This window comes from Chinchilla lanigera, unplaced genomic scaffold (genome assembly GCF_000276665.1).
Source record: "Chinchilla lanigera isolate Chin_1 unplaced genomic scaffold, ChiLan1.0 scaffold00059, whole genome shotgun sequence".
Classification (NCBI taxonomy): domain Eukaryota; kingdom Metazoa; phylum Chordata; class Mammalia; order Rodentia; family Chinchillidae; genus Chinchilla; species Chinchilla lanigera.
The window spans coordinates 6,830,364-6,844,973 of NW_004955460.1; the positions used below are offsets into that span (position 1 = coordinate 6,830,364).

At 46.0% G+C, this 14,610-nt stretch overlaps 1 protein-coding gene across 4 annotated transcripts in view; it reads left to right on the plus strand.

The window, feature by feature from the left end:
* Nucleotides 1-14,610, plus strand: part of Aoah (acyloxyacyl hydrolase (neutrophil)) — a 203,335-nt gene that overhangs the window by 79,513 nt on the left and 109,212 nt on the right. For all 4 annotated transcript variants that reach the window (XM_013521273.1, XM_013521274.1, XM_013521276.1 and 1 more), the window contains exons 7-11: nucleotides 5,488-5,558; nucleotides 8,788-8,848; nucleotides 9,923-9,993; nucleotides 10,709-10,757; nucleotides 13,219-13,267. In XM_013521273.1, coding sequence (XP_013376727.1) covers nucleotides 5,488-5,558; nucleotides 8,788-8,848; nucleotides 9,923-9,993; nucleotides 10,709-10,757; nucleotides 13,219-13,267 — 301 coding nt within the window. The remainder of the gene's footprint in view (nucleotides 1-5,487; nucleotides 5,559-8,787; nucleotides 8,849-9,922; nucleotides 9,994-10,708; nucleotides 10,758-13,218; nucleotides 13,268-14,610) is intronic.

The following is a 14,610-nucleotide window of genomic DNA, read 5'->3' on the forward strand; positions in this document are numbered from 1 at the left end:
TCTGCTTGGAATACAAGCCCACCGCTGTTTGCCCTAATTTCATAGTGACTAAAGTAGGAACATGAGCTCCTTTCCACAACATCCTCCTGCCTTCCTCCCTTCAGGAGGGTTTCCACCTTGGCGCTACTGACATTTAGGGCTGGATAATCCCGCTGTAGGGGCTGCGGTGTGCTTTGTGGTGTCCAGCAGCATCTCTGTCCTGTGTATTCAACACCACAATGCCATCCATCCCTCCCCAGCCGTGATTATCAGAAATGTCTCTTGGCACTGCCTAATAGACTCTGAAGGGTGAAGTAACCGCTGGTGAGAACATTCCTCTCCCCGAGAGCATTCTGGAGGAGCTGTGCCCTCCTGCCCCTCCACTTCCTACAAATGTGACCTCGGACTTGGTGCTCACATTGCTAAGCCTGATTGGGAGCTGGGGGAATGTTAATAGAGTTCCTGCATGCAGAGCACCTGCTTCGGGCCTCAGGCTTACCAAGTACTGGATAAACTTAATGTCATCACTATTCATCTCTCCTAATATGTCCTCCTTGCAATGACATTTTTAGTCAAATAAGTCATCACAGAGTAACTTGGTGGAAAAAAGTCAGCCCCAGCTAAAAAGGAAGCAGAAAAGCAGACCTCTAAAGCCCAGTGTCATCCTCGGCACTGGAGACCCTGGCAGGAAGGGCACATTCATCCCCAGTGAGAGGGCACCGACCTCATCCTCAGCCTCCCTGCAGGCCTCCCTCCTCGCTCACTCTGCTGCAAGACATTGAAGGTGTTATTGACTTGGTCACATGAAAATAAAAGGAAGGAAAATCACTTAGTCACGGCTTACTGGATTAAGCAAATAAAAACACAGGATGTCCAGTTAAATTTAAACTGTAGAGAACCAATGAGTTTTTTCTTTTAGTGTAAGCATGCCCAGTACAATACTTTTATCTGAGATCCTATGCGGGAGTGATAGGGGTTTTGATGCACAAGGTTGATCCGTGTTAAATAGCAACATGCAGGCATTTCTACATAATTGATTAATCAATCACAATGTCTGCTTCACAGATCATTATTTAATTCAGTGAATAATTACAAGCTGGCAGTAGCCAGTTCAGCTAATCTGCTTATATTGTTGGATAAGAAATTGAAATGCCACTGGAAACCCGTCACTGCTGCCTTCACAACTCCAAGCAGAAATGGAGAAAAACAGAATGTGTCCTTTATCTTTTTCAGTGTGGCTCTTGGAACTTATTTTCAGGCCATTGTTTATTTAAGTAGCACAAACTTCCTTGGCATTAACTCAAAAGCTAATTAGGATTTTGCATTTTTAAAATTTCTGTCACCAGAATTGTAAGCATAATTCGAGAGGCAGGATTCTAATAATTACTAGGGAGAAGCCAAAAGAAATTCTACTGAACAATTCAACAATTTTTTAAAAACTGCCCAATTTATTTACTCTCAGGGTTAGAACTATCCAGGAAAAAATTAATCAGAAAATGCAAACAAGCATCTGTGGAGAACTTCTCAGAGAATATCAACTGCAGTTAATCCCCCATGGTGGGACTAAGGACGTAAGCAGGAAAGCAACACGTAGTAACTTCCAGCATAGCGTGTCAGGCTGTGAACATCCAGGCCAGGGAAGAGTCATGTTTTTCAGAAGGGGAGAAAATGCTCCAGAAATTTTCTGGATCTCCTGGGAGCTTTGCATGGATTCAGGGAGCACCAAGTCTGCAGGTTACAGGGTACCTGAGTTACAGAATCAACCTTATTTAATTTTCACCACTACAAAGTATACAGAGAATTTTTGCTGCACAGATGAGAGGACCGAAGCTTAATAATTTGCTCACTCCACATACCTGGTAAGTCAGAAAACCATCACTGAAGTCCAGAGCGAGCTATTTCCAATTCAGTACCCTTTCTTCAATGCCTATCACTCCCCAGCCAAGCTTCCTAGTGCTGAACTCAAGGGCACTGTTTATATCCCAGGCTACACAGATAAAAGAGTGAGTCAGGAAGACCTGTGCAGCTGAACACCAGGGCCCTGGTCACAACTCTACCTGCTTAGTGGAGTTATCTGGGAAGACTTTAAAAATTGCTGATGTCCAAACCCCAGCGCAGACCAATTAAAACCAGGCAGTACAATACAGCGAAAGGGCTTAAAAGCACTTCACCATGCAGAAATTCAATTTCAGTTTAGCTGCGTGCAGAAAGGTGCTTACTCTCTCTCTTTGACCTTCTCTTTGTGCCACTCACCACAGTTTTCTCTATTCCTGATGTGTTCGTTGTTCTGCATTCATTTAACACCATGGTACGGGGGCGCAGCTCAGGAGGCAAGCGGATTCTGGTTGAATAGATTGCAAACTGAAGATGCTGCTTGACTCCTGTCTCCAGGGACATCCCAGATTTGAGACTCTCCCTTTACATGGGACTAGATGCAGCCACATCCAATATTTTAAATCTATTCCTGAATTAACAACAGACTGTTGTCTCTGTCCCTGTCTAGCAAAGTTCAAATTGAAAGGCAGGGACTGAAATACGTGCAATCAAGGACGTTTGCAATGCTGTACTGGGTCCATCTTTGTTTTCTTCTCAAGCAAATTGTCTCAAGGTGGGAGAAGGCCTGGGGGTGGGGAGAATTGTACCTCCCATTGTCTGTGATGAAAAGACCAGATAATCAAAACCTCTGTCTAAACAGCAGGCTTTCTGGGGCATCTGTGGACAAGCTACATCATCCATCACCTAATCCCTAGCCCTGATTTCTGCACAATGAGTATCAGAGACAGCTGCAGCCTCAGGATGGATTTTGACAGTGAACAGCTGTGCAATTATACAATTTTATCCTATTGTGCCTCTTGTATAGTAATTATAAGACTTCGTATAAATTTGTGTGTATTGGTGATCATCAGTGTTAAAATCCACATTGTCATTAGGATTAGACTGAGACCTTCGGACTAAAGTGAATATTAAAAGAAGTAGCTCAGACATCCAAATGTGACCTGACTTTGGACTCTGGGTCTCAGAATGTGTCTATACTCCAAACTGCCACCTATGTTTTGCATAATCTCAGTGAGTGTTTGTCTTACTGTGTGACTAGAGACCTGATCTCCATCAGACACCAAGGCTTTCCTCGATTTTCTGAATATCCCTTCTTTTCAGTGCCACCCACCCACCCCACGTGACAGCAGAGGTTCCAACCTGTAGCCATTTCGTTCCTCACCCCCACCCTGGAGTGAGGGCATCTGACAAAGTTTGGAGACAGATTTCATTTTTCAGGGGTTTTTCCTAACAATTTTCTTCATAATAGTCCAAATTGACAATATTCTCAAGCTGTGTTTCACACAATGGAATACTAAACAGCTATGAGAAAAAGAATGAACTTCAGGTGTTTGCAACAACATGGAAATGAAAGAGATACAACATAAAGAATGCCAACTGTATGATTCCATTCACATGAAATTCAGGAACACGAAAAACAAACACCGTCAGGTGCCACATAATGACGTTCCCGACAATAAGAGGCCACAGAGAGGAGGGTGAGCCCGTGAGATCACTGGAGACAGATTTGTGCTGCTGGCATCTAGTGGGAGGGGACATAGCACAGCGCAAGGACAGACCACACACTGACAACTGGATATTCAGCCCCTGTAATACTAGTGCTGTGGCTACAAACCCTGGGATCAGAATCCAGCATCCCTTATCTGTCATGAGCCTCCCTCCCAGGAGCGGGGAGATATCCTTTGAGACATGAATGTGATTCCTCACCTGACACCTTCAAGGCTTCTCCAGCATCCTCAGGGTGACAGGTAGATGCCCCCAGGGGATGGAGGCTGTCATAAAGTCTCCTTTCTTCCCTGGTCCACTGTTCTGTAGCTGACAATGCTCCAGCCAGGCTGAAATGCCCCTGGGTCCTGTAGCACTTTCTCCCTTCTCAGAGTTGAGCGGTATCAGGCTTTGCTGCATTAGTGGCACCTGGGGACCTTGACAGACAAGTGGCATCGCAGCAGATGGCAGAGACCTGAAACTCTGCATCTATAAAGGCTCCCGGGGCACCAGTGCTCCTAGTCTGCTGTCACACATAGAGCAGTAGGTCTCAGACCTCAGCGGGCATTGGAAAGACCCTGAAAGGACAGACTGCCAGGACTACCCCAGGGGTTCTGAGCCAGTGGATCTGGGGGACAGAGGACTGCATCTCTAGAGAGGCTGTGAGCTGTACTGTGAGCTGCGAACCTCAGGGCATCTGTGTCTCCCTTCTCATCTGCCTCCTTGCTTAAGATCTGGGACATCTGCATCCTCTGCCAGGTTCCTGGGGAGCCCTGCTAATGCCTCCAACACAATGGATCCTGTAGAGGGAGCCACAAGATGAGATGTCCACCTAGACCCTGAACTTGGTGGACAGGGACAAGGATTGCTCCTCTGTTCCCATGCCTTGCGTAGAGATTGTGGCTGTAGTCAAAATTTCTCCTCTGCTCCTAGAAACCTGTGCCAGCATCTCTCTCAAAGACTCTCACAAACCTCACTTGTATTCTGAAAAGGTTGCCAGTTCTTCACCAGGGTCAAAATACACGCAGCACCTAGAACTGTCTCATAGCCATTCTTGGACTCTCTGAAATGGTGGGACCTTTGCCGATATTGCTGGTTTTCAACTTTTTCTACCCTGTTGTCTTCTCTTTCTTTTATCTGAAGAGAGCATCATGGACACCGCTGTCTTTCTAAGAACACTGCTTGGTGAAAATCCAAAGGTTTTGATTTAGCATACATCTGGACTCTTCTAGAACAGTGGTGTCTAAACTGAGCATGGTGGTTCACGCCTGGAATCCCATCATTTTGGGAGGCTGAGGCAGGAGGATCACAAGTTTCATCCCAGTCTGGGCAATTTATCAAGACCTTGTCTCATAACAATAAAAAAAAATCTAAAGGGCTAGAGATGCAGCTCAGTGCAAAGACCATGTGTGTTCAATACCCAATGCCCACCCACTCCAAAGAAAACAAAAGCAAAAGAAAAACTAATGTCTAGGCCCTTCTCTTCTGCATACCTCTCTGCTCTCCTGGAAAGAGGTTTTCCTTTTTCCCAAGTTCCTGACCCTGTCATTTTGCTCCATCAGAGCACAAGATTATTTTATTTGAATGTATTATTTTTCATTTTCAACCCCTTTTTCCAAGCACTTGAGTAGAGGAATGCTGTGGTCAGAGAGGAAGCCACCGAGGCGAGGACAGACCATTCTGGGAAGAAGTCCAGTGGGAGGGAGCTGGGAAGGTGGGTCCGGTGGGTGGATGCTGGGAAGGGGACACCTTCAGGCTGAGGAACCAGCAGGAACCACAGCATGGGAGGCTGAGTCAGTGTAGACTTCAGGGAAGAAATGGGAGGTAAATTGAGATAAGTAAAGTAGAGCAATCCTGGAAGGAAAACCCAGAGCTCCAGGCTACAGAAGGACTCTGATAGGAAACCATTTCTCAAACTAAATAGCTGTCTTTTTATTGTCTTTTCTCTCTCTCTCTCTCTCTTTCCAGAAATATCTTCAAAGTGGTTCTGATATTTGCTCACTCCCATTTTTGGCCGAGATCTGTCAGAAAATTAAATTGTACGTACGTATACTCTTCCTACCTTACAAGCGTATGGTGACACCTTTGCTTGTCTCTGTTTTCCTATGCTTAAAATGATTTTCACATCCAAGAAGCTGATGCTGTTTCTGCTCCAAGCAGACGGTGAGTTAGCTCCAGCAAAACCATGTTGGAAATGCACAGGACAGAGAAGAACCTGTGAGCCTCCGAGCATGCTCTGCATCCTGCAGTGTGCCAGTGACCTTTCTCTGCAGTCCTGTCACTCCCTTTATGGCACTGGGGACAGTGCCCCCTTGCCATGAAAGACATAGACCCAGTTGTCCACAGCTTATGACTGGGACTCTGAGCATCTTTGGTGCAAAACAATCAGGAGGTTGGAACAGGATGATTTTCTTCACAAAGCCCAGCGGACTGTTACCTGGCAACTCTGAATCAGACGCATAGAACAGGATTCCGGAGAGAAGGACACTATCCAGAATCCCCACACCCCCTATCTCAGTTTAAATCCTATCTCTAGCTCCACTTTGCATCTAGGGTTAAGCTAGATGTCACAGAACCACTGATCAAAATGTGAAGAGATGGTGATTTGAGAGAACACTGAACAAAGAGGCAAAATAGCATAAGTTCTCCATTCCCCATGTGTCAGTCAGCTTTCCAGGACTGTAACAACTACCTGAAATAATCAAGTTAAGGAAGAAGAAAGGTTTGTTGGGGCTCACGGGCTTGCAGCTTTCAGTCCATGACCAGTTGGCTCTGTTGCTTTAAGCTGACAAAGGCACAGTACATCAGGACAGGAGTGCATAGCACAGGGGGCCTGTTCACCCCAAGGCCAAATATGAAAGGAACAGAGAAAGAAACCAGGGTCCCCAATCCCCTACTGTTGTCATTTAGACCAAACCATCCACCCCAGCCCGATTCTCTTACTCTCCCTCTCCTGTGGGAGCTCCTGTTCCTTTACCCCTTCGGCTCCAGCCTGGCCCTCATGGGAGGCAGAGATCAGACCTCAGAATGTGTAGAGTGAGGGTCATCTGCACATCTGAGAGGCTGAAATAGCTTCCAGTGGTTGCCATAACAAAATGCTGTAAACTGGATGGATTAGAACAACAGAAATTTATGCTATCTCAGTTCTGGAAGCCAAAAGTCTAAAATCAAGGGGCTGAGGGTTTAGCTCAGTGACACAGTAACTGCTTGGCAAGCACGAGGTCATGAGTTCAATTCCCTGTACAGGAAAAGAAACAAACAAACAAAAAAATGCTAAAATCAAGGTGGCCAGCAGAGCCAGGCTCCCTCTAAGACCAAGTGGACTCCTTCCTGTTGTCCTCCTAGCTTCTGATGGTGGCCACCATTGTGCTTCTTGGTTTTAAACCGCATTATGCCAATCTCTGCCTCCTTTTTCCCTACGGCCACTTTCCAAGGTGCCTCTTTTCCTTTGATAAGGTCCCCAGTTCTATTGGATGAGGACCACCCTAAGGGCCTCATCTTCACTTGCTCACATCTGCAAAGACCTTAATTCTAAATAAGGTCACATTCACAGGTGCTGGGGGTTAGAGCTTCAACTGTTCTGTTCACTTTTGCTGAGTCAACCCATACCAGTGCCTTTTCCTATGTCCTACCATCCTTCATCTCGAGCTTCGCGGGAGCTAAGCCCACTGAACCTCTCCCAGCTGCTGTGAAAACATCCCGAGAGAGGAGCAAGCAGCTGTGATTCTGACCCACATTCACAGCCTCTTAGGGATCCAAGAGTTACAAACTTTTCCTGGCTCATCCGCCAGCAAAAACCCTCTGGCCAGCTGTGCTCACTGCTGGCCTGGATCCCAGAAACAGTAGCATTTCCTCTTTTGTGAATGGGGGAGATGCAAAGCCTCAGGGAGCCAAGAGAAGAGAGGGAACTCAGACAGGAAAGATGCTGGCGGCCACTCATTTCATCATGCCTCGCTTCCCTTGGATCAGGAGCCCCGCCCCTCCTCGGTGAACACATCATTGCATTTTCTGTGTTAGACATGGGCCAGCAGGACCCAGCGGTCCCAAAGTGACAACTCTTCAATTGAACCAATTTTGAAAAATTAAATTCAAGAGCATCTGCAGCCAGGGATTTTCTTGGCCCAGTTTAAAAGGGAAATTATTCTTTTATGAAAAAGAAAAGCAAAAACAGTGTGTTTTTCTCCTTTATTCAAAATCATTGTGCCCTGAGTATAGTTTGCACCAGATCACAGTTTGTTCACCGCTTTGTGATTTACAAAACTCACTTAAATACAGCCTCATTTATTCTTCAGAACAACCTCTGGCTCAGTAATAATGATAACTAAAATTTTTTCAGTGCTGTCTATTCCCCAGGAGCTGTTGTAAGCGCAGTCTACTAAGGCAGACTTCATTTTTGTCATCTTCCAAGGGAGGGAAAGTTATTTGCCCAAGGCCAGGGAGCTGGCAATAAACATCACCTTTAAAACCGGCGTCTGACCCTCCCTGGCCTCCTGAAGTCCTAGCCCTACTCTTCAGATGAGAGAGAAGGTTATAAAAGCCTCACCCACTCTGGTGCGTTCATTTGCTTTGAGATTCTCAGCACTGCAAGAGGCCCTGGATTCAAAACAACATGTAGTAAATCCTAGACAAGGCCAAAATTCTGCCTCCAAATTTCAGGTTCCAGGAACAGCCTTGCCCTGTAGGAAATTGTCCTATCTGGGAAACCATTTGCCGTTTAGAAGCTGGAAACAGTCTGGGAGTGGTGGCACGGGGGAAATACTTTCTCATGGAGTGCGATGATTGGGTTGGTTATTGCATAAAGATGCCTTGATACCCAGGCTCATACTTGGGTATCGAAGTTGCCAGCTAATGACAACTAAATACCTCCAGATTCCCAGAATGAGTGGCTGGAGATAGTGAATAGAATATGTAAAAGGACATGCATTCAATTTGTAATGCCAAGTTCATTGACTGCACTCCAAACAGTCTCCTATTTCCTGGCGACCCTCACAACGTTCCACACCCTCTACAACCTCAGTTATTTCACCAGCACCCCCACGTGGGCCACGTTAAATGGCAAAGAGAAAACACTTCCGCGAAGTGGAGAGCAGAGACCGGCCAAGTGCAGCTGGCACTCGCACACCACGCAGACCCTCAGATTTATTTTTAGATGAGGTCTCTGTCGCACAAATTCGAAGCAGCCATCTCTGAACATGTGTCTGTTTGCTTTTACAAACATCATTTCTTTTTTCCTGAGCCCACCAACGTGTTTTCTTTTCTCTCTTCTAGATCTATACAAACTTCTATGCCCTTCAAAGATGTCGACTCAGACAAATACAGTGTTTTCCCAGTAAGTATGGTTCCAAACTCCTAGATGTTCACAGGACGTTATGTCACTCCCTACAAATTTTCTTCCTTGAATAAGACGAGACAGTTCCATTTGGATGCATTACTAGATTGGTGAAAAATACATCATTTCACAATATTCAGTGACTTTCTAGCTTCATAACAATACGTACACCAAATTTTAAGCCCAGATTTTGCTGACTTTTTGTGTTTCCATTCTAGCTGGAATTCTCCATAGGTACTGCTAGCATGTTGAAAGTTTTTGTGACTTATTTTGGAAATTCTTAACACTACTTTACTTTATTTTTTAAAGTATGCATATGTGTGTGTTTGGTTTGGAACTGATAGGGTGTCTGGGTCTTTTCTAGGAGCGCAAACAAGCAGGTAGTGTGTGACAAACTTCCAAAACTGTGGGATCCCAGATTGATTTAGGAATGGAGGAAATGAAAACATTGTTTGATGTAATTGTAATTTGATACTTTACTCTTTTAAATCAGTCAGATCAAACATATAAATCTGCATAATTATCAGTTGAGCTAGATTATTTTTTAATTGCCCCATAAAGCAATTAACCATTTGGCCAAAATTAAGTGAATTGCTTTAGACCCTGAGGAGATGGGTGGTTAACAGAAGAATTTTAGGAAATTGAATGGACCTGCTATGTCTGGAGGTGTATGTAAATACACATGCATGAACACATGTGCACATAAAGATAGACATACATGAACATTTACACATATACCAACTGCAATGTGCATACCTGTATAAGACATGCGCACTATACTCACATACATGCACACGTGTGTACACGCACGTGCACACATGCACCCCAACGCACCCACACACAGGCCCACACTCACTGTCACACACAAACACACACACACAGGCCCACACTCCCCACTTGCTATTGGTCCTGATGTGATATCACATTTCACCTCACACAGCACATCTTATAATAATCCTCACTTTGCTGGTGGTCACCAGTGTTCCTTGGCTGTATTTGAATTAAAGACATGAAAGGTCAACACCCTAATCACCCAAGGCTAATTCACACACCGTGTATGCACTTCAATTTCAGACGCTGCGGGGCTACCACTGGCGAGGAAGAGACTGTAACGACAGCGACAAGAACGTGTACCCAGGCAGAAGGTAATTGTGTCAGGCTTTGAGAACGACCTCCTGCAAAGGAGGCAGGAGGCTTCACTCTGTAGGTGTGGGCAATTCCCACTTAGAGAAGGAAACTCTGTGCCTCAATAGCTCAGTGAAAAAGTACAGAATTCATTCTTTCATTCATTGCCAAGAGATGCTTATTAAGCACCTAATATTTACCAATCACTTTGCATTGGCTTAGTTGTAAAAGAAATAGAAATAGGCCTCTTCCCAAGGGCGTCCAGGAGCAGAAAGTGTGTCACACTTTAGTCCTGGGTTGATGCTCAGTTATTTACATCAAAAAATGAAGGTGCCGCCCTTCACTCATGCTCTGATGGCAGTGCTGAAACATGAAATCCACCAGATGTGTGGCATTTTAGAGGCACAGTTTGAACAATCCCCCCAACTTTCCAAATAAAACAGACAGCAGATGTGTTCACCAAGCACCCCGCCCCACCTACGCAGTCCCTGAGAAGAGCCCATCAGGGAAAGACTGGGTTGGGTCCAAGCTTCCTCGCAAATACTCCACACTGAGCTAAAGGCAAAGGGCTCAGCAGAAGCTTCCGTGTGCAGCGCACACAGAGGTGTGAGGTGCACTGGCTGAAAGAAAGCTGCTGCCTCTCAATGGCAAGCTGTGTAGCTCTCATCCATCCATCTCTCAACATTCACTGAGTTGAGTTCATGCCAGAGACCAATGCTGATGTTTCCTTCTCAGGCCAGACAACTGGGATGTCCATCGGGACTCCAACTGCAATGGCATCTGGGTAAGCAACTAACTTGGAGGTTGACACCCCTTGTCTTACTTTCTGCTCTCCCCGAAGGCCCATTGCTTGTGCACTGGTCCCGTGTAAGGAAAGGGGTGACAGACATCCTGCAGTCACTCTTGCTGCTGCTTGGAAGAGGGTACGGAATCCTCACCACGTGCGAAGAACATGGATGATGGAACACGAGCTGAGGCTCTGGCACAGCCCCTTCAGCCTTGCTGGTGGTCACCCAGGTCCAATCCCTTCATTCTGTCCCAACAGTGTGAAACAAAGTGATGTAGTGTAAGAAAAGCTCACAGCCACTCACCGCACTGTCAGCACAGGCCACAGCACGGCCACTGTGGCCACATAGCCGTTCTTCTCTGGTCCATAAGCCTCGTCAGCAGCGTGGGCTTTCCGGTGCTCACTCCACCACCCACACCTCACAGCGTCTGACGTTGATGTCCCAGACCCCAGCAGTAGCAGATTCACAGCTTCCAGAAAAAGGGAAGGAAGCCAGAAAGCCAGCCAGGTGCTCCCCTGGAAGAACCATGCTTTGCAGGGTCGTAGGTTTACATGCTTTGCATGAACACAAGCCAGGCGGCAGGATCTCAAGTTTAAGCCCAGCCTGGGCAACATAATGACTTAGTGAGACCCTGCCCCAAAGTACAAAATAAAAAAGGGCTGAGATGTAAGGTCAGTGCAGAGGTTCAATCCCCATCCCACAGAGAGAGAGAGAGAGAGAGAGAGAGAGAGAAAGAATCAACTTACAAATAAAATACAAGGTCATGAATGAAAGTAAATAATTACTTAGAACACTAAATAAATTCCTAACATCATACTAAAGTCTCATACATTTAGGTCCCTTTTTTTGAGATCTTTTATGAGACTAACCAGAAGTGCTTACATGGAAACAGATCTCAATTGCAGCCTGGTCTCTCCCTCTCCACCTAGAACATGCTATAGCTCCCAGCCACTCTCAGCACTCATAAAGGCAGGATCTATGTAACCAAAAGGGCTTGAAGTTTAATATTCTCTAACCTCAAGATAAACATTCACCTACTTTATCTGCTTGGATTAAGGGCAGAAAGTTCCTATAAATATCAGCCTCTTGGCCGAGGATATAGCTCAACAGCATAGCACCTGCCTGGCAAGAAAAAGGTCCTGAGTTTGATTCCTGGTACAAAAAAAAAGTCACCTTCTCTCCAGGACCCTTATAATCCAGGTTTATACCAGCAGTTACCTACTGTGTTTATTGGAGTCTGGTAGCTTCTGGTACATGAGAAGGGTGACAGAAGACTGTACTCAGACACACTACCCTTCATGGAGGAGAAAACCCCTCCCCTAGAGCTTTAAGGCCCCAAGATCCCCAAGGCAGCTTTTGTTCTGATTACCCCAAGTTTACTGTTCCATTGGATGACAAGGGGTGCTGATCCATGTGCAGGGCTGTCACCTTTGTCCCATGATCTCATGTGCCTCCCATGTAAGGAACAGGCCTTCCAAACACCCGAGGAAGCCCAACCAACCAGAGGAGGGCAAAACCAAAGTGTCCCATCAGTAATGGGAGAAACACACCCCACTGCCATGTCTATGCCTTCCCCAGAGGAGAAGTGGCCCCCAAAAGTCCAAAATCAGGAACAAGGAAGGGACGTTACCACCATTAAGGTCAGTGTTGCCCAAATTGTACCCACAGAGCTCAGGAGAGTGATTGCAGTGCTTCCGGTCAGTCTCTGACCATCAAGCACTCTTGTCTTGGGACATTTGTCCCTTCTAAGGGACAGCCGTTCCACTACAGGCCAGCTCTAACTTTAAAAGGCTTCAGTCATGTAACTCAGTCTCACTTATAGGCCCAACTTCCCTTCTAGGTCTCTTAACCTTGGCACTATTGCCACTGGGATCGGATCCTTCTTCGTTGTTGGGGTTATCTTGTAAACGGTAGCATGTTCAGCGTCCTCTTTCACCTCTGCCCACTAGATGCCAGAGGCATTCCTACTCTGTAGGGACAACCAAAAATGCCTCTAGACATGACCAGTGTCCCTGGGTTGGTTGTGGGGTGGAAGAGTGATGGGAAAAATCACCCCTAGTTGAGATTTGTTTCTCTAAAAACATGAGTCATCAGAGCCTAGAGGCCTGATGTTCAGCTCAGAGACTGCAGAACCCCCTTCACCTGTGTCCCAGGCCCTCAACAGGCCCTCGGTGATCTGAGGCAGGGACTGCTGCTAAGGCCTCTCTCTGGAGTTGCCTTCCACCCTTGTGAAGAGGAGGCAAGGTCTCTCCCTATTCCTGCCCTTGGTCCCTCTTAAACCCAGCTCCTGCACACAGACAGTATAGATCTGTGTTGGATTAGGGAGTCTAGAAACTTTTGAGGGTTTTATCTATTGATTTATCTTTGCACTTTTAAAGCCAGCCAGAAAGGATTTAGTGTATGTGTCTTCTAACTTTAAAAACATAGACAACTAATCTCATCATTCGTCTTTTAAAGGGCGTTGATCCTGAAGATGGAATTCCCTACGAGAAGAAGTTCTGCGAAGGTAAGAACTACGGACGTCTGTGCTTGTTACAACAGAACGGTCCTCTCTGACTGGGTCAAATGGAAATGAACAGACCTTCCAAGAGGAAGTCCTTGAGCTTCCCATTAAGGTGACTAATTTACATTTGTGTTCAGGACAGAGAATGATATAAGAAAGGTACAGAAAAGGAGACAGAATCTAGCAAACGCCAAACTTCATTTGCTTAATGGGCTCTTTTTTCTTGGAAACACTAATGATAATGTTAGAAAGGGCTGCAAGATGGATAAAGATAACTGAAATCTGGGACTTTTCAAATTAAAAAACAAGGAGAGGTGAGACTGGAAATCTGTTACATTTGCATGTTCTTGTCACTATCGTGTAAGATCAGGCACCTGAGTTTGATGAAAGGGGTCCCCTTGTCCACTGGTCTAGAGATGTAGGTTTGAGGGACTCAAGGGAAACAACAAGCTCTGGCCTGCAGAGCTTCCCAAAGGTGACTGCTGAGCAACAGCTCTGTACCCTGAATGCCCCTGTGCCTCAGACATCTTAGCCACCCATACGGTCTAGAGAAACCTCAGCATCCCTGTGTCCCTATAAACTCACCCCAAGGAGGCTTAAAACAGACCCAGTGTAACATTGCTGCCCTGTTAGGCAATGATTTTCCCCACTCACAGAAACACTTCCTCCCTTCCTTTATCCCTCCTTCTTCACACCAGGGTACTATCCGACAGCTATTCTGATTGCCTACCGAGGCCTCTACTTGGTTTGCTTTTTGAAGGAAAAAGAAAATGCAGCCCTTCCTTTGATCAGCTTCAAGTCTGTTTGTCTAAAAGCTCTCAGAGGGGCAGAAAGGAGGACAGAAAATGTAAAGGCCCATTCCATGTGTGTGCAGTTGAGAAATATTAGTTGGGAGAATAAAAGAAGGGACAAATAAACTAATGAATAAATATGGGGCCCGGGTTGTTGCTCAGCCATAGAGCGCTTGCCTAGCCTATTTGAAGCCCTGGGTTCAAGCCCCAAAACTGAATAAAAAAAGAAAAGTATAATAAATAATGCATATCTAGGTGAAACCTTGGACATTTTGGTCTCCTGGTGTGCAGCCTCTTGGAGTCCCCACATCTCACCCTTCTGTTCCTTTCTAGATGTCCCAGCCTTCTCAGTCCCCACTATGTGGCCATCCCCGCTGGACCAGCAGCTGGCCTCCATCAGGGGCTGGGGTGGGGTAGAGAAAGGAGGCTCTCTCTCCACCTCTGGGCAGCATGGATTTGTTCTCCAGGGTTGGAAGGATGTGGGAGAGCACCTCCCAGTGAACAATCGATGTGGAGTTCCCTCAGAATCAGACTAATCGTCTCTCACCTCCAGAC